Source organism: Lynx canadensis, chromosome B3, assembly GCF_007474595.2.
Source record: "Lynx canadensis isolate LIC74 chromosome B3, mLynCan4.pri.v2, whole genome shotgun sequence".
In the NCBI taxonomy this organism is placed as follows: domain Eukaryota; kingdom Metazoa; phylum Chordata; class Mammalia; order Carnivora; family Felidae; genus Lynx; species Lynx canadensis.
Window position 1 is genome coordinate 140,844,921 of NC_044308.2, and position 22,371 is coordinate 140,867,291.

General features: G+C 49.2%; 1 protein-coding gene across 1 annotated transcript in view; it reads right to left on the reverse strand.

Annotated features, from left to right (window-relative positions):
- Positions 1 to 4,441: 4,441 nt before the first annotated feature.
- The window catches only part of SETD3 (SET domain containing 3, actin histidine methyltransferase), a 79,781-nt gene continuing 61,851 nt past the window's right edge, over positions 4,442 to 22,371 (reverse strand). The window contains exons 7-13 of the mRNA XM_030319940.1: positions 21,490 to 21,548; positions 20,420 to 20,534; positions 15,378 to 15,452; positions 14,231 to 14,397; positions 13,280 to 13,365; positions 6,689 to 6,849; positions 4,442 to 5,796 (exon numbers count right to left, since the gene is read on the reverse strand). Of these exons, the coding sequence (XP_030175800.1) occupies positions 5,329 to 5,796; positions 6,689 to 6,849; positions 13,280 to 13,365; positions 14,231 to 14,397; positions 15,378 to 15,452; positions 20,420 to 20,534; positions 21,490 to 21,548 (1,131 nt within the window). The 3' untranslated portion in view covers positions 4,442 to 5,328. The remainder of the gene's footprint in view (positions 5,797 to 6,688; positions 6,850 to 13,279; positions 13,366 to 14,230; positions 14,398 to 15,377; positions 15,453 to 20,419; positions 20,535 to 21,489; positions 21,549 to 22,371) is intronic.

Consider the following 22,371-nt stretch of genomic DNA (forward strand, 5'->3'; position numbering starts at 1 on the left):
CCACAGCAGGAAACAGAGCGATCGGATCCACCTTAGCTCTGCCTGGTATCGGAGCCGGACCCTGTTTTCTGGACAACTTCTGGGGCTAAAACCTTGGCTGTAGGTCCAAATGCAAATACTCCGGAAGAATGGCGGAGTCTCTCCAGACATTTACACTTGAGTGGGAACTGGGCCATCGCGTACTTTTCAGGAGTGCAGGTTTGGCGTGGGTGAAGGGTGGAGAGTGTGTGAGTCTGGGGGGGGTCGGGCGGAGGCCCCACACTCTGTGGAAAGGGAGCACAGGGCACCGAGCCCCACCCCACCCCCACCCCACGCGGGGTGTGCGGGCCCGAGAGCAGCCACTCATCCTAAAAGTAGCTTCTCCAGAACCGTGTTTTAGGAGGGGAAAGGATGCTTTGAGGTGCAAGCCACAACGCGGTCCTCTTCTCCTGGGACACGCTGCAGGGGTCAGGGCACAACAAGGCAGGACAGCAAGAGGACAAGGGTGAGATTTCACGCCAGCCTGGTTCCGGGAGGGAGGGGGCGTCCCCTCAGTGGGGCAGCCGGCGAGGCCGTTCCCCGGGGCTCTCTGTTGCCTGGAGCTGAAGGTCCGAGCTTTGACGGAGTGCTATACGCGCGTGTATGTGCACACGTGTGTGTGCGCACACGTTTACACACATAAAACGTACTGACACACACTCTCACCCGCAGGCGTGTGGGAGTCGGAGCTGATCCGTGTGACAACCGGCGCCAACGTTCCCAACTCCACAAGTCCTGCTGAGGAGTCCACGAACACAGGCTTCTCTGCCTTTTTATCTTGTTTCTAAGGGAAACACTGACGGTGGCATTTGTGTCCCAGGGAGCTGGTGACCGCTCCATTTTTCCGCCTAAAGAAGCTACTCGGTACAAGTCAGGTGGCCTCCCCTCCCTGAGTTCTCCTCGCGGGATCTGGGCACAGTGCCCAGGACTCCGTCTCCTGCAGGACCCCTCTCCAGGAGGCAGGGACTTGGGGCTCTCCTGGGCCCCCTGAAAGCCCCGCCAGAGGCCCATCCTCCCGCACCTCCCTTCCTCCGGTACTAGAGCACAGGGTCCCACCCCTCTAATGACCCGTGGCATGGTCTGCCCGGATTATTGGTTCAAGTGGCCGCCTCGTCACCTCGAGGGCAGCGAGGGTTTCTTAGGAAGCAGAACGACCCACGGAACCTGGCACTGCACCAGGGTCGCAGCTGTCACTTGGCCCAGTTCCGCAGTTGCTCACTCAGTGCGCACTCCAAGCTGCCGGCCTGCGGAGCAGGGATCCTTTTGCTATCCCGGGTCCCAGGAACATTCTCTGCGTCCTGAGAATGGCTGAGGCTTAGAGAATCGTAAGAACCAACATTTCCTGAATGTTTAGCATGCACAGACACGGTGCCAGAAGCTTGGAAATGCATGATCTCATTCGGCAGACCCGGAGCCTGTAGAGGTAGGAAGCACAGATATCCTGCAGGAAGGCACAGAAACGTCCAAGGAGCGGGCCCCATCCCGCGGCCAGGAGATCCCAGGTCTGTGTTCGGAACGCGAACGCTTAGCCGCTGTGGATGGCCTCCCCGCTCAGCTCTGTAAAGTGATTAATAAAATCAAAGCACCCCGGACATTTAGAATACCCTCTACAACAGTCACCCTGCTGGTGGCCGGCAGCCTGAGCAGGTCCTGGGCAGTGCTCGTGAGTCCTCCCTTGCAGACTGCGGCTGGCTTAAAAAGTGCTCCCTCGCTCGGGGTTCACTGGGGGGACGTCTGCCTCCCGACCTGCTGGCCTGGCTGGGCCTCTGCGGAGACATAACTGGGCCCACCCCTCCTATGCTCCCGGACCTTGTGGACATTATGGCCTCCTCCCTCTCAGCCCAAGCTCCCACCCTGGACCAGCACTGCAGTTTCATTTAAATAACAAATTTGCCAGTGCATTTGAATACAATTCCAGTTACTCAAATTCAATTTACACCGAGAATTTTAGGAATACATTATGTAAGGGGCTGCGGATTCAAACAGGAGGCTGACCCCTAATGAGCTGCCTGAAATTGACATTCAAATTCGAGTGAGCCCAAATCTTGGCTCAGGGCATCAGCTAGACCCGATTGAACACGCTCATTTTGCCAGATCAATAATACGAACATGGCATAATATATCACATAAAAAGCTTCTTCCCGTAGCCATGGTTACAGCACTTAAAGATCTGGGCTCTCTGAAACTCACCCCCCAATCAGCCACCACTCCGACTCCTCATTTTCCTTACGGACAGTCCGATTTTAGTTCTAAGCTCAAGTCACAGGTACTTTCTTCGTTTTTATTTCTTTGTTTTTAATTCTCTCACTCCGACATATACATATTAACCACCAAAAAATGCAACAAGGAATGATTTGCAGAAAATTAATTCCCTGTTTTTAAAGGAAGCCTTAATTTAGCATAACCCAGTGTACTGTATGGAGAACCTGAGAATATTTTTTTTTAACCTGAGAATATTTTTAATGCCTTACTCTATCAAAAAAAAAAAAAATACATCTTTCAGTGAGCCCAGTCTAGAAACTATTGGGGGAAGTCACCTATCAATTGCCAGTTTGTGGGAAAAACTGGGTAGTTTTTCTAGGCTGGTGAAATCTAATTGCTAAGTGTTTACACAAATAACACGCAAAGCTAAGAAACAGTAGCAAAGGCTGGCATTTTTCCAATGACTAGCCTGAACAGCCTCCGATCCAAAAGCATGAAGAAGAAAGTAAACTTTAAAATGATTTGAGAGAAAGGTCTATTTTCATGACAGATGGCAATGAGGGTTCTTCAATGCCAATTTAATCACTTTTCCTCAATTTTCAAATGCTTAGGATGTGGCTCTGAGTGTTTGTGACCAGCACTGTGTCTGCTGAGCCGGAATGGGGCAGGACGGAGACTAATGTGTGCTGTGGTCTCCAGGCCACTCTAGGGCAAGGCCACCCAACTTGGGGCAGCGATGTTGTTCAACAGATAATCTTTCTTTCCACGTGGAAAAGTTCTGTTCTTACCAGCCCCATTTTTATGTCACAAAGGCAAAGATTGTCCTTGATTGGGGGCCTAATTTATATAATCACTTTTTGGTCTGATAACCTTAACAAATACACCTGTTGATGGGGATTTAATTGACAGAATGAACAGTCTCCAAATTTTCAAGTAGGGACTTTTAATTTTTTAATGTTTATTTGAGAGACAGAGAGAGATAGAGAGAGAGAGAGAGAGAGAGAGAGAGAGAGAGAGAAACCCAAGTAGGCTCCAGGCCCTGAGCTGACAGCTCACAGCCTGACACGGGGCTCAAACCCACAAACCACGAGATCATGACCTGGGCTGAAGTCAGACGCTTAACAGACTGAGCCCCCCCAGGCACCCCTTTGAGCAGGGACTTCTGATAATTACCTTCCAAGTAAGTGAAGAGAAGGGCCTGACACCCACCAGCAGTGCTGTGAGGGCCAGAACTTGAAGCCCGATTTCCACCCAGGGCTCTGTGAGCTCCATCTGGACTCGTATCTTTTCCAGGAAATATTCTGACAACTATCCTGTCTCACGACACTACTTTACATCTGAACCGTATGTAATTTTTCCAAGGAGATATTGGATACTAGACTTCACTTTTAAACCAATGAGAAAATGTATCTACAGACAAATTAGTCATTAAAGTTCTAATCTCTGGGACTTCCCTATCCAGAGTAGAAAATGCCTCGAATACCACGGTGCTTCTTTGGGAAATATGTACGTTTTATAGGCTCTTCATACGTTTGGTAAAGTGTCTCAGATGCAAGGCTGATGGGGGAGTTCGCCACCACAGGTGTGCTTATTAATAAGCTGGAGTTGAGTGCGTACCAACAACGCAGGAGAGTTCTAGGCGTCAGCGCTGATGAATGCTGCTAAGCACCTGTAAGGATGAAACCTGCCCCTCGCATTCAACGACCTCCTGAGCTCTGTAAGACTCCGGATCCTCGGTGCGGAATTAAGCAATTTATCTGCAGAGCCCTGTCTTCTCCAAGGAGAGACACAGACAATGTCTTTAAGACTACCTGTGCACAACAGCGTTTACCGAAGCGGCTGGGTTATTTACACAGCGTTTTCCAAAAGAACTTAATAGTCAGGACCCCGGAGACAGCGTGAAAACCCGTAGTGGAGGAAGGCTGGCAACCTGTAACCCGGGAGCCAGTGGCCTTCAGGGGACGCTAGCCTGAGCCTTCACCTCCCCCACAACCTCAAGCACTCCTTTGCCTGCGTCCGGCTCAGCCCCTCGCAGGCTGCAGAGGGGCTGACCTCAGGCCTCCCGCGCGACCCTGGGTCCCCGGGACAAGCAGAGCACTGGACATCGGGCACCGGGCAGCTTCCCAACAGCTCCGCGGATAAAGCGAATAAAGCAGGATGGTTTGCATCGGAGCTCAGTCCGAAGGGCCTGTCCCACTCCAAGGAAAGGAAGAGACAAAAGTATTAATCATGTTTTCCTTTTAATAAGGCTTTTTACTCAAAAGTGTAGCTTTGAAAATCTCTAGCTTGTGAAAACCGAAGAGCCGGGGAGCCGCCTCGCTGTGCACGCGGCCCCGGAGAGCTGAGGCCCCGCCGCCGCCACAGACCCTCCGTGACCGACGCGGGAAATCAAACGCACCACGTTAAAATCAGAGCCAACATTTAAAATGAGGAGGAGGATGCATGTCCTACGGTGATTCAAGGAGAGGGGGCAAGTTCTTCATACGGTAAAACCAAACACAAAAGGTAAACAAATCTTTAGAAATCACTAGGGCTGTGTGTGGTGTGTGTGTGTGTGTGTGTGTGTATTTATATAATTAGGATTATCACCAACATTGAAAACTATTAAAAATAAGGTTGCCACCTTAACCTTTCTTTCAGTACCGGGGCGTTATTTTAGGGGGAAAAAAAAAAGATGTCGCCCCGAACCTCGAGCTACCAAACCTGGAGCCCCGCCTGCGCTGAGCACCCGGAGCGCGTCACCCCGTCCTGCTGACAGGGGGCAGAGAGGCTGCCGCCGCGGCTGGCAGGGGGCCAGGCCCGCCAGAGCACGGCTGACGGCCGGCCCGCGTGCGTCCCCGGGAAGAAAACACGGGTGCCCACAGTGGGTCTGCAGGGGCTGCCAAAGCACCCCTTGCCCGGTCTGCCGTCGAGGCCCGGCAACCTGTTTGTTTTGCCCAGAAGCAAGATGGCTATCTTAATCAAAAAGGGAAGCTAGATTTTTTTTAAATAACTTAAAAAAAAATCATTTTTATATAAAGCAGCAAAAACATATTTTCCTCTCTGCGGAAAGAAAAAACGTGAACAAGGGAGCACGGCGACGCAACTGGACGGTCCCTGAACTTCCGCTCAGCTCAGCTCGGTGCGGACGGCACCTCCGCGGGGCTGCTGCTTCCTGGCGCCCTCCGTGCCGTCTGCACAAGATTCTTTGGTGCCCTCGGCCGCTCTTCGGCTTTCCTCCCGATTTAAATTTTCCTTCTCCGCCCCGGTCCCGTTGGGGATAGAGTTCTCGCCGTTCACGAGCCCGTTCTCCACGGCCTTCGCCCCGCCCACGGCCTCGGCCAGGGTGAGGGCCTCGTGGGCGCCGGCCTCCTCCTCCAGGCTCCTCAAGGCCAAGGGCAGCCTGGCGCCCCCCGCGCCGCTCTCCTCGCACCGGGGCAGCGGGGCCCCCGCCTCCATCTGCTTGCGGTAGTACTTCCGGTTGGCGGCCGCGCTCTTCACCGCTTTCTCCAAAATCTCCTTTTCTCCTAAGCGCAGCTTGATGGCCATTGTTGCGCGCACAGAAAGGTTGTGGTTTTTCAAGAAGGCCTTGTCTTCCTGGACAACGAAAAAGAGCGAGATTAATTCTGAGAGGTCTAAATCGGCAAAAGCGTGGCGACAGAGGGCAGATCAGTTGCTGCCAGGGATGGGGGCACGAGGGAGGTGTTAGGGGTGACAGAAGGTTCTGGAACTTGACTGTGGTGGTGGCTGCAGGATTTGTGGGCTTCTAGCAGAACGTCCACGTTAGAAGTGTGGATTTTATTGTATTTATGTATTTATTTTTAACATTTATTTATTTTTGAGACAATGTGACAGACAGAGCATGAGCCGCAGAGGGACAGACAGAGGGAGACACAGAATCTGAGGCGGGCTCCAGGCTCTGAGCTGTCAGCACAGAGCCTGACGTGGGGCTCGAACTCACAAACCGCAAGATCATGACCTGAGCCGAAGTCAGACGCCCAACCGACTGAGCCACCCAGGCGCCACGATTTTATTGTATTTAAATTCCACCCCGGTAAAATGACCCTAAGATGAAAACGGTGAGCCTAAATCTCATGCCTGCTGCACCACATGTGACAGCGAGCTCGGCCGATTTTAGGAGGTGTTGTCTGTCCTGTGCACTGGTGGCCCAGGGGGCTTGGCACCTGGTTGGGTGAATGTGAAATTAGGGACGCGAAGGTTAGCTTTAAAAGCACAAATGAAAACTCAGAATGACAGAAGAGTGGTGAAAAAATTTTTCAAATCTGTCTTCTTATCAACAGTGCCTCAATGCGATTCTTCTGGTAGGTATACATACGGTAAGTAGAAAAACCTTAGTAAGCTGAGTGACAAAGATCAGATGCCCAATGATCTTGCTAAAGAAAGTAATTGACATTTAGGAAGGAATCTCTCATCAGAAACCCTTAACAACATGACACAGCTCAACTCCTCATCTACGCGATCTAATTACCTCAATGGTTGTTTTGTAGGTTTTTAAAAGAAGCGAGGCTCGATCTTCAAGAAATGTCCAAAGTTTGACCTCATTGTCCCAGCTAACGGGATACTCGGAATTACCCAAGGTGAAGATTCTGTCTATAGCATTATCTCCCAGCAAATGTTCTTTCAATTCTTCTGCAAGAAACACAAACAGCCATCTGTTAGGGAAGAAACAGCACGGCTTCTCGGCTTCTCATTTAACAAGCAACCCACCTTGGAAAATATCTTCCCCGATGACATCGTCCTCCTGTGGCTGAAAGCTCTCCCTGATGGAGGGGGCGGGGCCGGGCCGTGCTAGGCTCTCCAGGGTGAGTCAGGGCTAGGTTCGGGAGGGGTGTGTGTGTGTGTGTGTGTGTGTGTGTGTGTGTGTGTGTGTTTGGGGGGGGGGGCCTCCTGATCTGGAGTCCGGACCAAGCCTTGGGGCAGCACTGTCGCTCGTTTTTATGGGGGACGCCGAGAGCTTTTACACAGTTTCACGAGATACATTTTAAGGACAAACTCTAGGGACACGGCCCTCATGCTGACGATACCCTTCTCACAAACCGTGAGCTCAGTCACACCCACGGGGTCAAAACGACATTTAGGTTGACAATGTAAATAGCAAAAACCCGTTAAATAGGACAACAATCCAGTGACCCTTCTCTGTGTCAGTCAGAACGGCGCTCATGCCAGTGGCTGACCTGACAAAGCTGTTTACTTCCTAGCACGCAAACCCCAAGCTGAAAGAAGCAAGAAAATGGACTATAAAAACCTTAGTTAATGAAAAATGTGCCTAGATCCCTCCCTTGTCAGGAATTAAATAGAAATTACAAGTAAACACAAGTGAACATCTCAATTACCTTCAAATATATGTAAGAGGAGGAAAGAATTCAGCAACTGCTCTGAGCATTTCATCTCCTGGCACATTATCTTCAAAAGACCCAAATATGCCCGTCCTAGTCACGCTCAAGAAATATCCCCGTACTTCTTATGTAATTATGAGCCAGTATCTCTTTCAGAGCAAAATGCCCCACAGCTGTCACTCTTTACAATTCAAATTGGAGAACTTCTGCTGCCAGCAAACTGAACTTTTATTAGTATTAGTTAGAGGAATTCAAAGGATAATATAGCAATTGTCTCGACATGACAAGTTGTCTTTCTAGGACTAAAGAGAAACTACAGAGAATCATCGGACCTAAAATGATTCAAGCAGTTTGGTTTTTTGGTTTTTTTGAGGAAAATAGAAGTTAATCGAACGTTCAAAAAGAAATTTATGAAGTTGCATTTGTTAACAAAAGGGCATGAGAAAATTCAGGATTTTTAGATTTTGGATCCTCCAGTTTATATTTTGGGTAAAGTGCTGACCGTTTAGGACGCGCTTCCTTGGTGGTAGACTTTTCTTTTCGGAAGCTCCCCCCAGTCCTCAGGTCGCTAGTTTTGATTTGTTCCTAAGCGCACGCACGTTCTGCCCTCCAAGCTGGCAAGCTGAGTGAGGGGCAGGAGCAGAGACTGGGGACTGCTGGCGACAGGACACCCCCAAGAGGGGACACACAACAGCGTCACCATGCGACCAAAGGCTTCAAGAGTAGGTTCCTCCCTATGCTTCCCTGCAGCCGACAAAGAACGCAGCCCTGACAGAGCCTCCGTGCCTTCCCCCAGCCACCACGGGAGTCACGTTAGGTCACCCCCGACAGCGACCGGTGCCCTCGCTCCTCAGCCTGCCTCCATGTCAACCGCGGGTTCCTCCAGACCCCTGGACAACTAGTGTCTCTTCCACGGATCGTGTTCTGTGCAAGCCAGCGGGAGTCACGTGGGATGCCCGGGGCGCAGGCCCTGCAGGGAGAAGAGCTGGTCCTGACTCGGGCGGCCGTCTGCCAGCTCAGGGCTACGTCACTCAATCTCCTGGAACCGGAGCTTCCACGTCAGTCAAGCGCGAAGCCCTACACCTCACAAGCCCGACGACAACTAACAGAATGTAGCATGGCGCCTGGCATACGGCAGGTGCTCACGCATTACAGGGATCAGCATCACTGTCATTTTTCTCAGGTATAAGTCTCCTTGGGAGCGGAATGGTGACCTTCACCTTTATACCTCTTTACTGTACACGGGACAGGCCCATGGGAAACCCTTCACTGGTGTTCGCCAAACTGACTGATGAGCCACCACCAAAGGAAAACCTCACCGGAAGCTGGGCCTTCGACAGTGTGGCCGCTTCTGAGGGACAAGCTCCATTCCCCCCCCCCCCCCCCCCACCTTGGGTCCTGTGGTTGGGTGTCGAAATCACCTGTTTGGGGCCTAAGTTTCTTCCACGCCTGTCCTGACGTCAAAGCCTGGACTGGGCATCCAGACGTGAAGACAGGGGGCCAAGGACAGCAGAGCCCAGCAGACCCCACCACCGCGGGCCACAATTCACCTCTGCGGACCAGACTGCCCTCTCCCCAGTGCCCGGACAGCCTTCTTCAGAGGAACGCTTGTTTGTTTGCTCAGTTAGGTGCTAACTCCCTCACTCACTTCTTCCTACCCAATCTGTTTTGCACAGGATTTGAGGTCATTTACAACAGCAGATACACACACACTCACACGCGCACACACACTTGCAAATGAAACTTCAGGGAAGGAAATAAGAAAGAGCAGAGCAAAAATAAATGATATAGAAGCGAAAAAAGAACAGATCAATGAAACCAGAAGCTGGCTGTTTGAAAAAACAAATAAAATTGCAAACCGCTAGCCAGACTTAGCCAAAATAAAAGAAAGGGCCCAAGTAAGTGAAACCACAAATGAGAGAGAGAAGAAACAACAAACCAACACCTTAAGAGAAATACAGTCTTAAGAGAGTATCATGAAAAACTATATGCCAACAAAGTGGGCAATTTGGAAGAAACGGATAAATTCCTAGAAACATACAGATTAGTGAAACTAAAACAGAAAGAAATAGAAAATTTGAACAGACTCATAACCAGCAAAGAAACTGGGTCAGTAATCAAAAATCTCCCAACAAACAAGAGTCCAGGGCCAGACGGCTTCCCAGGCGAATTCTACCAAACATGTAATGAGTTAATACCCATTTTTCTCAAACTATTCAAAAAATACAATAGGAAGGAAAACTTTCAAATTACAGAGGCCAGCATTACTGATACCTAAACCAGATAAAGGCACCACAAAAAAAAGAACTACAGGCCAATATCCCTGATGAGCTGGATGCAAAAATTCTTAATAAAATACTAGCAAACCGAATCCAACAGTTCACCCCGATCAAGTGGGATTTATTCCCGGGTTGCAGGGGCAGTTCCATATTTGCAAATCAATAACGTGATGCACTGCATTACTAGAAGAAAGGAGAAGAACCACATGACCCTCTCAACAGATGCAGGAAAAACACTGGCAAAGTGCAATGGCCATTCAGGATAAAAACCCTCAACAAAGCAGGTTAGAGGAACCCAATAAAGTCCATATATGAAAACCCCACAGCCAGTATCATCCTTAATGGGGAAAAACTGAGATCTTTTCCTCTGCAGTCTGGAAGACAACATGGATGTCCACTCTCGCCACTGCTCTTCCACAGAAGACTAGAAGTGCTAGCCTCAGCAATCAGACAACAAAAAGAAATAAAAGGCATCCAAATCAGCAAAGAAGAAGTAAAGCTTCCACTATTTTCAGATGACAGGATACTATATACAGAAAACCCAAAAGACTCCACTAAAAACTATTAGAACTGATGCACGAATTCAGTTAAGTTGCAGGATACAAAATCAACGTGCAGAAATCAGATGGATTTTGATACTCCAATAATGAAGCAGCACGGTGAGATATTGAGGAATTCATCCCATTCACAACTGCACCAAAAACAATAAGAGGCTTAGGAATAAACCTAACCAAAGAGGTGAAAGGTCTGTACTCTGAAAACTATAAAACACTGATGAAAAAAACTGATAGACGACACAAAGAAATGGAGAAACATTCCGTGCTCACGGAAGAATAAATATCGTTAAAATTTCCATACTACCCAAAGCAATCCACACATTTAATGCAATCCCTATCAAAATACCACCAGCATTTTTCACAGAACTAGAACAAACAATCCCAAAATTCGTATGAAACCATAAAAGACCCCAAATAGCCAAAGTAATCTGGAAAAAAAAAAAAAAACAAAGCTGTAAGCATCACAATTCTGGACTTCAAGTTATATTACAAAGCTGTATTGATCAAAACAGTATGGTACTCACACAAATATAGATACATAGATCCATGGAATAGACTAGAAAACCCAGAAATGAATCCACAACTATATGGTCAATTAGTCTTTGACAAAGCAGGAAAGGATATCCATGGGAAAAAAACAAGTCTCTTCAACCAACGGTGCTGGGAAAACCGGACAGCAACATGCCAAAGAATGAACCTGGACCATGTTCTTACACCATACACAAAAATAAATTCAAAACGGGTGAAAGCCCTAACTGGGAGACCTGAAATCATCAAAATCTGAGAGAACACAAGCAGTAGCCTCTTTGACATTGGCCATGGCAACTTCTTACTAGATATGTCTGCTGAGGCAAGGGAAATAAAAGCAAAAATAATCTATTGAGAATTCATAAAAATAAAAAGCTTCTGCACAGCAAAGGAAACCATCAACAAAGCTAAAAAGCAACCTATGGAATGGGAGAAGATATTTGCAAATGATATATCTGATAAGGGTCAGTATCCAAAATCTATAAAGAACTTAAAAAACTCAACACCCAAAAAACAAACGATCCGATTAAGAAATGGGTAGAGAACGTGAACAGACATTTCTCCAAAGAAGACATCCAGGTGGCCAACAGACACACAAAAAGTTGCTCAACATCGCTCATCATCAGAGAAATAAATATCAAAACTACAATGAGAGATCACCTTGCGCCTGTCGAAATGGCTAAAATCAACGACACAGGAAATAACAGGTGTCGGTGAGGCTGCAGAGAAAGGGGAATTCTCACGCACTGTTGGTGGGAATGCAAATTGGCGCAGCCACTCTGGAGGCCAGTATAGAGGTTCCTCAAGAAACAAAAAATAGACGTACTCTATGATCCAGCAATTGCACTACTAGGTATCTATCCAAAGACTACAAAAATACAGGGGCACCTGGATGGCTCAGTCAGCTGAGCGTCCAACTCTTGATTTTGGCTCAGGTCATCATCTCACAGTCGGTCATGAGTTCAAGCCCCGTGTCGGGCTCTGCACTGAGCATGGAGCCTGCCTGGGATTCTCTCTCTCTTGCTCATGCCCACACACTCTCTCTCTAAAATAAATAAACAAACATTAAAAAGAAATTAAAAATACGACTTCAAAGGGATACATACACCCTGAGGTTTACAGCAGCACTATCAACAATAGGCAAATTATGGAGACAGCCCAAAAGCCCATCGACCGATGGATAAAGATGTGGTGTGTGTGTGTGTGTGTGTGTGTATATATCAGGATATTACTCAGCCACAAGAAAGAATGAAATCCTGGCATTTGCAATGATGTGGATGGAACTAGAATGTATTATGCTAAGTGAAGTCAGTCAGTCAGAGAAAGGCAAATATCCTATGATCTCACTCATATGTGGAATTAAACAACAAAACAAAGGGGAAAAGGTGTGTGTGCAGGGGGAACCAGAAAACAGACTCTTAACAACAGAGAACTAACAGGGTTGCTGGAGAGGAGGTGGGGGGGGGGATGGGCTAAATGGGGGATGGGCGCTGAGGAAGGCACTTGTTGGGATGAGCACTGCGTGTTGCATGTACATGATGAATCACTGCATTCTACACCCTTAACTAGTATTAAACCGCTGGTTAACTAACTGGAATTTAAATAAAAACTAAAAACAAAACAAAAACAGTAAAAGCGAAGCCTTAGGACCATGGGCTTGGGCCTACTGGGGTGGGGGTGGGGGGACATTTTCAGACCAAACACGAAAACGCAAGCACAATCAGTCAGGATAAGAAAGGCCAAATGTCTGAGCTTAAGCAAACATAACAGTAGATGCTGAATATGTGCATTTAACTCTTTCTCTGCCTGAAGGGAGAGGCTGCCTGACAAGAACATTTTGTGATGCAAACAGGGTCGTCTTCAGTGTTAACCTAACAGGATGCCTGACGTTAGGAAGCCTGCCAGCAATTTCGCATCTCGAAAGCAGAGTCGGCCAGCCAGGGAGGTCCCGTGGCCCACGAATGCCACGCTGACCACATGACTTCGGGGGGGGGGACTCCCAGGTCCGTGCACGGTGCGGGGAATACGGCTGTCTGTGGAACGAGCACATCAAAAACTCCCCTCCACAAACACAGAATTCTGATGCAGTTACAGGATCCCAGATGTTTCTTCTTCCAATGCAGTAGAGAATTAGTTGTTTATTACAAATGAATATTGACAACACATCAAGGACTTAATAAAACATTTCCAGGGTAAAACGGATCAACTTCTTTCTCCAATGTTGCCCTCCCCCCTCCCCCGAGAAAGCGCTCTAGTTTTAAACAATTTTATCTTGAATCTGCATCACTATGCTTTACACTTGATGCATTTTTTAAAAAGTCAACATCTTTTTTTTTTTTTTCCTCCTGAAATGATTTACCTTCAGTCATGCAGAATACGCGGAGAAAAGCCAGGAGCTGGGCAGAGACGGGCGGCTCGGTAAAATGCAGCGCAAACACACTGGAACTGACAAAGGCAGAAGCATTAGTCGCCCTGCCCGGGCACCTGCTCTCAGCAACTGAGAGCCCTTCACTCCACACTCGGGGAGGGCGGCCACCCTCGAGGGGCACTGACCCGCGTGACTCATCCCGACCCCTCACCCGAACCGCGCAAATGTTGCTTTCAGTGCCTGCAAAGTGCAGAAGGTAGGGCCTCTCTCGGAGGATGGCCGTCACCGCCCCATCGGCAGTTTCTAAAAGCCTTAATCTCAGGGTGCGTGTGACAACTAAGAGAATTAAGTGTGCCCACGGTTCTTAAAAAATGTTAACAATAATTTATGTTGAGTTCACATTTTAATCATTAATCAAATATTGACAAGTTCAATAAAAAAAGGCCTGGTTAATCCATTTTCATTAAGAATGGTTCCTCCATTCCCGGGAGAATAATAAATCATAATTCTTGGCTTCTTTATCATTTTGCACTCAAATGCGAGAAAATCTTCAAGAATTTAACCAGAAATTCTTGAAATCACTAGGGATCATGACTTCATTACAGAAACTAATGGTGGCAAAGAATTAAATGAAACAAATTGATCCGGGTCATTAACCTTTTCAAGGTGAAAGACACTAATGATCCACAGTATTTATTTAACTTAATGAGGAGTTCAGGCCGTGTCCCCTGGAAGGGACCATGAGCGCCCTCAACGACGCTGGCGTTTATCTGAAAACGCCCGTAAGTCTCCACGCGTCCCGGTCTAAATCTGCTGTGCAGCAGGGATGCAGACATGGGGACAGACCACTCTAGAGAAGTTCTACTGACACACCAACGAAACACTGTGCAAGTGGAAATGCTTCTAGGCGCGCAGGGGAGAGCTGGGAGTCTCTGTACGTACGTGGGGATGCCGGCGCGGGCCAGGACCTCGGCCTTCATGGCGTAGAGTCGGTCACTCTTACTCACTCCCAGCTTTATTTTCACTCTGTCGTGTGAATTATTGTCAAAGAAAAAACCACTGTGGATCACAAACTCTGCATTTGACCGAGTGCCATAAAAAATGTAAATCTGAGATGCAGTAAAGAAAAAAATAAAGGGATATAAAAGAAATTTAACATCATTCTCAATACAGAGCAGGGCAAAGGATCAGTTCTCACATGTTCAACTGGACGTCACACTCCACACACAAAACAGCCCTCGCGTGATCACGTGTCTCTCCTGCAGCCCCAGCAAGGCGTGCAGTTCCCCCTTCCCCAAACCGGCTGAGATGGGCCAGGAAGGGCGTCCGCTCCCGCCACCGCGCGGGCCTGCCTGGTTCACAGAGGAGCCCCGGCCGGGGCGCGCACCGCCCCTTCTCCGTCCCCGGGACGGCGAGACCGGCCGGCACGTTATGACTGCACGTGGCAGTTCGTCACAGTCCCCCCGCCTCCTTCCACTACAAGGGTCTCTTCTGGAACAAGAGTTTCAGGCCGTGTCCGTCAGAAACTCATTTCCAGTTCCTGTGGCAACTCTGCACCCCGCAGGGGGTCTCTAACTCTTCTGCGGGAAGGGCCGACCGGCACTTCGTTAGACTCGCACTGCTCATTTTGTCTCAGCTGGGGCGTCAATGGTCGACGTCAGTTCTGCTTTCTGGGGGTAACTGCTCGGTCCTGAGACCGAGGGGTGGAAAGCAGGCATTCAGGGATGCGTATTTTCAAACTCACCGAAAGGCTCACCCCTGCCCCCACCCAAATCATGAGATGAAATCTGCAGATTAAAGTGGAAAGACGTACGGTGCCCGAGTCCCTTGATTTTGCCACTTAAATAAATTGCAAATACGAGGTCAACTGTGCAAATAATTGCACTTAAATCTGTTTTCTCCGTGGACCCAAAGCACAGTACGTTTCTTACGGCTTCAGATCTCGAGACGTACTCCCCAGACGGTCCTAAATCCAAATCCCTAATTTTGTGCCCGAGCTAAATCCCTTTTTAAACTTATCAACACAACGCGAGCTCTGTGCCCACCGGCCGGCCCCCGGTCCGCGAGCCGGTGCGTGAGCGCCGCCCACCTGCTCTCCAGCCCGGAAGTCCTGCAGGGCCACACACTCGCATCGGTCGTCTTCCAGGTTGTAGCCGGTGGTGATCTAGGCGGGGTGGAGGGGGACAACTGTGAGCACGGAGGGGAGCGGTGCCCTCGCTCGCGAGGGTCTGGTTTGGCAGTCAGAAGACAGAAGGCAGCCGAAGGTACCTAAAAGGGCGCCTTCCGCATGCGCTACAAAACTGCAAACAACTTCTTGGTTATTGGAATCAGTTCTATTTACACCAGAAATTCTTACACAAGATTCCGCACGTGGAGTGAAGGAAGGACCTGACTCTTTGGAAAATACAGTGGACAGAGTGGCCCTCGTTGGTCTCAAGCACGGTCACCATTTGTCCCAAAGCGAGCCCCACGGACGGAAGCAGGGTCTCCTGGAGAGCACGAGCTGACTCCAAATGACTCCAAATACCGTTCCTCTCACCTCTGGCCACTAAGAAACTAACGTGTGTCTTCCATCGGGTAAACAACCGGGGAAAAAGGAAAGCCTGTTTCTAAACTATGTACTTATTTTACTCTGAAATTAGAGAAATTGAAACTTTCAGATAAGCAAAGGGAAAATCAAATAACTCAGCTGTGGTCTATCTTTCTGCTGAGCGCTGTATGTAAGCATCTCTAAGGCCATTACAAGTAAGTACCCCAGACCCGGTCCCAGGCCAGAAACCCACATCTCCCCCCACCCCAAGTCTGTCCCGTCCTGGGGGGCCAGGCCACTTCACGTCCTGACACACAGGCCACAGAGGTGTTCTGGTGCCGCTACAGGCCAGCACTTGAACTCCTAAATTAGCCTTCGGGTCCTTGCCTTCCTCATCACTCCCTGGCATGGCTGAGGTCCTAACCATCGGTAGCTGGCTTCAGATTCCAGCACTGTCCCTCCCGCATCCCTAGTGACACTACAGTGCCGGTCTCCTGTTTAAAACCTTTTGGTAGCGGGTGCCCGGGTGGCTCAGTCGGTTGAGCGTCCCACTTCGGCTCAGGTCATGAACTCGCGGTTTGTGGGTTTGAGCCCCACGTTGGGCTCTGTGCTGACAGCTCGGAGCCTAGAGCCTGCTTTGAAATCTGGGTCTCCCTCTCTCTCTGCTCTTCCCTGACTTGTGCTCTGTCTCTCTATACCTCAAAAATAAACAAACGTTAAAAAACATTAAAAAAAACCAAAAACCTTCTCGTGGCCATCCACCTTACCTACAGGCAGAAATCCAAATTCTTGAGCGAGGCCAGTTTACGGGGAGGCCCACGTCCCCCTGGGGCCCCTGACCTGCTACTCGCCTGCCACGCCCAGCCACTCTCCCATCTCCTTCATGTCTGGAGCTACCTTTTGCTCCCGTTTTGCCTGAGCCCTGGCTTCTTTGGGGACAGCTCCCCTCATCCTACCCAACCCTCCTGTACTCCCAGAGTCCCTGTACTGTCACCCTCCCACCCCACACCCACCCCCAGGAGCAGTCTGGAAGCTCCCGTGTCAACCGTGTCCCCCGACACTGTCTCTGACAGTACTCACTGGTGCGTGAGCCACTGGGATAAGAACAGGGCCCCCAATTTACACGAAAAGCTCCTTATCGGAAGTCTGTCCTTTAGAGCGGCCCCCCGATCTCTTAGACGGTCTGTAATCATTGATTCCTTTGATCTCTTCATTTTGTCCTAGAGAATCAAAGTTCAAGACCACCGCAAGTGCCACTTACTGAAAAAGGCATCAACAGCGTGGATCCAAAAACTGACTTCTGAGTCTAGGGAATAACATCTTTAGGACGGAGGGCCACGTGACGACAATCTTTCAACCCAGGACCCCCAGAACCCATGGTTTATGAACCGCATCATACTGCCACTCCGCAAAGACCAAGAGAAACACGAAAGCAACAAGAAATGAATGCAGCCAAGGGATCTGGCACATTTGCCCTCACAGAACAGGTTCCACACTTGGTAAGATCAGCTCTGTGAGGTTCCTGCCCAAAGTCAAAATCACTTTTCTGACCTCACACGGGATTCTGAGAAGCATGGAGTAGGAACTGCCCACAGACCCCCAGCCCTGAAAGTCTGCGGCTCCATGGTATGGTTGCACAGGGACCTGGCAGGAGCATTACACAGCAGGAGGGAAGTCAGGGAAGCAGGAGGGATGGGGAAGGGCCAGCGAAAAACCGAAATAAACAGGCAGAAATACGGGAGACAGATAACGGGACAGGAGGCGAGGCTCACAGACGGGGGAGCGTGGCGATGCCACACAGGGGACCCAGGGCAGCCTTCCTTGAGGAAGTCTGTGAGTGGTCTTTGTAGACATCTGAGGAACATGTATTTCAGGCGGCGGGAAGAGCCTGTGCAAAGGCCCTGAGGTGGGCGTGTGCCGGTGTTTGAGGAAGCACAGGGGCCCAGACCTGTGTGTGGTGGGAGTACAACGGGGACGCGTGGAGCGGGGAGCCTTGTCTGCTACTTACAAAAACCCAGGCTTTCATTTTGAGACTGGAAAAAAGCCTTGTGTAAACCTGAGCGTTTTAGAGGTTTCAATACTCAAACAGACCTTGAGAGAGAGCCTCTCTCGCTTCTGCTTGAATTTCCCAAGGCCCTTCCATCCTGACCAGGAGAGGTACACGCTCAAATACAAGGGCTGCTTATTCCAACATGCTTCACCCACTGGAACGGACAGACCACTTGTTAGTGTTCTCCACACAAACGGAATAACCTCGAGAAAGGAACATTGCTGCTTACGTGAGTTCTGAACCAGTCGCCCAGAATTCAGAGCTACAGCATTTCTTCCAGTTTAACATGGTGTCCCATGAACTCGTCTAAACCCGTGTCTCCATGTGGCTAGGCAACCAGCTCACGCTTGCCACCACCTCAGGCCCGGGAACCCAGCCGGCCTTCTCTTTTCTCCCCCGTCTCCCTGCTGCTACCGCTTTGGAATTGCCGTCACGGGCTTGGCTCTCCCATCTCAGCTCCCACCACCAGGCTTTTGTCAGAAGCACAGAGCGTTGCTGGGTTACAGATGTCTACCTACTCCCTTGGCGAGCGTCAGAACAGACAGACAACGACCGTCAGGATAGACACACACACAGAAGACAATCACCTGTCTGCGAAGCCAAAAGCCTTAATTTCGGGTCCCTTGCAACTTCACAGTGTTAAAACAGATTCTCACATTCTACCAGACACAATTTCCCTTGAAGTCTTGTAACTGCAACCGAAAGCAGTTCAGCCAAGGTGTGGAGTGCGGGATGCAAGGAAAACGGCCACCGTAAGAAAAAGCACCACCACCTTGTCGGAACCCTCTAGAGGTTAGCCACGTATCGCCAGCTCTGTGATAGGACACGGACCTTATGAACTGCACTGGAGAAAACAGTGTTAGTGGTTGTCATCGACTCCTTATTTTTATCTTGAGATAAACGGACTTTTTTTTTTTTAAACTCTTGGAAAAAAGCGAATAGCTTAATCCCACTTATACGAAAGCAACACAAAAACTAGTGTGCACGTGAGTGTGTGAAGGGGCACAAATGCGCACCTGATGATGGAGGGAGAGATTCGCTCACAGATGGGCCCGCGGCCCGGGCTCCGGGTGCTGGCGGGGCAGGGAACCTCCACATTTCACGACTGCAAAGGCATCTCACTGGTTAACGGATTTTGTTTGCTTACGATAATGTGTGTACTTTTTCAAATTTTAGAAATGAGAAACCTCTAATGGTCGATCAAGTCTGAGAACGAATGACCTAACCCAGGGAAACAAAAAGGAGAACGCTACAGTCAAATATTAAAAGCGTTTTTGAAAACTTTGAAAACTTCAATCTTACAATCAGTTTAAAATAGCTCTGAAGGGGGGGAGGGACAGAAAAAGAATGAAAACTTTTATTCATTAATGAAAATAAATAAAGTATGCTGTCCCTTAATATGGCTAATTAAATCAAGCATATCTAAATGAAGGCAGAAATGTAATTATAGGAGTGAAACCATTCTTTCTGTACAATTTAAGAGTATTACTTGCTGCTAGACCTTCCCAAATTAGCACCGGGGTATTCCATCGGCAAGGATTTGGCTCGTGCTACATGTGTTCTGGCCATTTTGTGGAGTTAGATGTGCAATACTCATTGACAGCATATTTTAAGCCTATTTATAATCCTGCTAATAATCACAAAGAAAGCAGACGTTGAGGAAAGATGGACAAAAAAGTAAAACCAAGCCAGCGTGCCAGGGCCGCGCTGAAAAATTCAAAATATTCTCAAGTTGATCATATTTCCACATCCTGATACCAGGAAATGTTTCTCAGACAACCGTCTCAGCACAGGGAGTGTGTCAGCCTCCGCTGTGGCTGGGGATCCAAAGAATGTGGAGGGACAGGGAGCCGCCTTCCTGGGCTTCCTCCTTTTATGCGTCGCCATTAACAATCATCATAAAATTCCCCTGTTTTCTTAATGTCGCCTACCTGGGGCTTCCCACGCCTGGCGATGCCTACCCCACACTCAAGGCCAAGGGCCCAACGCCCCAGCGCCAGGGAAACCAGGCCCTTCTCCCGGACAAAGCAGGTGAATAAGTGGGCCAGGGATGTGCCATCGTGTCAGGCGAAGGGAGAGGGAATCAGAGAAGGCCCGTAACAGGGACTATAGTCAGCAAGGAAAACAAGGACCGTAAAAGGAAAAACCAGAAAGAAGAAAGTTTTGGTTTTTTTCTTCAATAAATCGGCATTCTAAGGAGAGGAAGGAAAAGAAACCTTGGTTTGGTCTGTGGTTTAATAAGATAAGAACATGAGTGTTTAGGCTGGAATTATGGCTTCGCAAATCAATGCAGTTCGCTGTGGTTTCTGAAAGCGGAGTAAGATTCTTGTCCCTGGTTTTCAGGATTAAGCAAACACCGAGAGAGAAAAACTGCAGCTTTTCTCGGCGGGAGGTCGGGGGCGGGGGGGGGGGGGTAGGTGGGGGGTGACCGGCTGGTTCTGTTTGCTGCCTTTGGAGGGAGGCAGGAAGCTGGGCTGGTTTGTCGGTGGAATGTCCACACCACAGCCCCCCCCCCAACCCCACACGAAACACAACACGGAGGGGTCCTTACCAGGCCGTTGGTGTGATTGCACATATCCCACAAAGGAATCAGCGCCAGGGTCACCCGGGAACCGTCCTCCGTGGGAATCTGGTTTTGTCGCGTCATCACAGAAGAGACTGCCCACCTGTAACAACAGGAAGAGGTGGGTTACAGCAGGGACATCTCAGAGCCCGGTGCCGTCGTAACTCAACCAGAAACTATGGTTTGTCAGACTTCTCGCCAACCGTCAAAACTTTTTCCTGAGTATTACTGCAGGTGATGGCTGGCCTTCATCATCGTTTAAAATTAAATCTAAGGCTGAGGGGAGGAAGGGGGACCTAGAAGGGAAAAGGAGAGAGAGAGAGAGAAAGAGAGAGAGAGACAGAGAGAGAGAGAGACAGACAATTCAGGGGTGAGGACTAAGCCGGGGATGTTCCCGGGAGACAGAGTGTCTGGAAGGAGGGCCAGGAACTGAGATCTCCAGGCCTCTGGTCCTCGCAGTGGCCGAGACCCTTGCCCCCAGGCCCATGCCACCCTCTTTTTCCCGAACGCTGACTCTGCACCTGTATTAAGCCTCAGTGAGTGGCAAACGTAACTCCTTTCTGACCAGAAATCCTCTAGGAGATCGACAAAATGTGGCATGCTATTTTCTTATCACATGGCACAATTAAATCTTTTCGTTTTTCAAAAAAGTCCCCACTTTACGCCACAATAGTCTATTTAACACCGGGGTGGGGGGGGACCCTCACGACCACCCCACACTACACGTTAATCTCCAGTATCACGTGGCCACCTCAGCTACTCCCCGACCACCACAGGGTGAAGGCAACTTCCGCGTGGTTATTAAAATGCTGACCCTTACCCCAGCTGTCCATTAGAACCTCTGCAGGATGACCTGTCTGGGGGCCTGACATGGTCACAGCAGGTCACTTCTTAAGTACTTCCCACTTCCCAGATCCTCAGATCACTTAGGAACCACCCCCCAACACACACAGTACGCAACATACACCAAAGATGCGTACACACAGTCCCCCCCCCAATATCCATTCCCCCGCCACACCCCAAAACACACACACAGGCACACACCCCACCCCACCAACCTGTAGTCCTCGTAAGTGAAAGCATCCTTCAAGGGCAGTTTGTTGGCATGAGGATGGGTCTGGGAATTAGAAGTTTCAGAAAGCAGAGGTGAGAAGAGAAAAAGGGAAAACAGAAATCAGTCAGCAGAATTTCATTATTTAGCTGCCTAACAGATCCTAACAAGAGCCAAATGAAGCAGGAGGCGTCCAGCCGCGCTACTGAGGGATCATCATGCTATTATGCTCTCATACATCACTGTCAACTTAATTTCTTGTGCCCAGCAGCCGCCATAAATCTGCTTCTTCATATTTCGATACTAGAACCCACAGACACCACGCAAAAATAAAACTGAAGGTGGACCGACTTTACAGAGAGGAAGGTAGGCGCCCCCACGCATGGAGTGTCTGATCCAAAGGGACACCGGGGGCCTCCAGAGTTAGGCGTCTGTCCTGGCTTTCCTCGTTTTCTTCTACCCGTGACACGCTGCACACCCCTGAGTGCAGCAAATCTCTTCTTATGTGGGGAAAAAGAACAATTAAAGGCACTCTAATAAATGGACGGTTCTTTCATTTGTCTCCGACTTAAATCATTTGGATGGAAATCAACTTATGTGCAAATGAATCATATACGTGGTAAGTGCGGCTCAAGTGCAGAAAAAATCAAGAAAGGTAGTTTTGTGCGGTTCTAAATTTTACAAACAAGACAAAGATAAAAGAGAGGCTGGCCTACTGAAATCTGACTCTTTTTTTTTTTCCCCTGGTCAGATGAACATTTGGTGAAAACATCCACCACTTGAGGCTCAGGAGGACGTTTTATGCGTCTCCTGATTCCTCATCCCAACGACCCCGCCTTGGACCCCGAGAGGGCTCAGCAACTTTGTCTCCATTAACAAATGAAAAGCT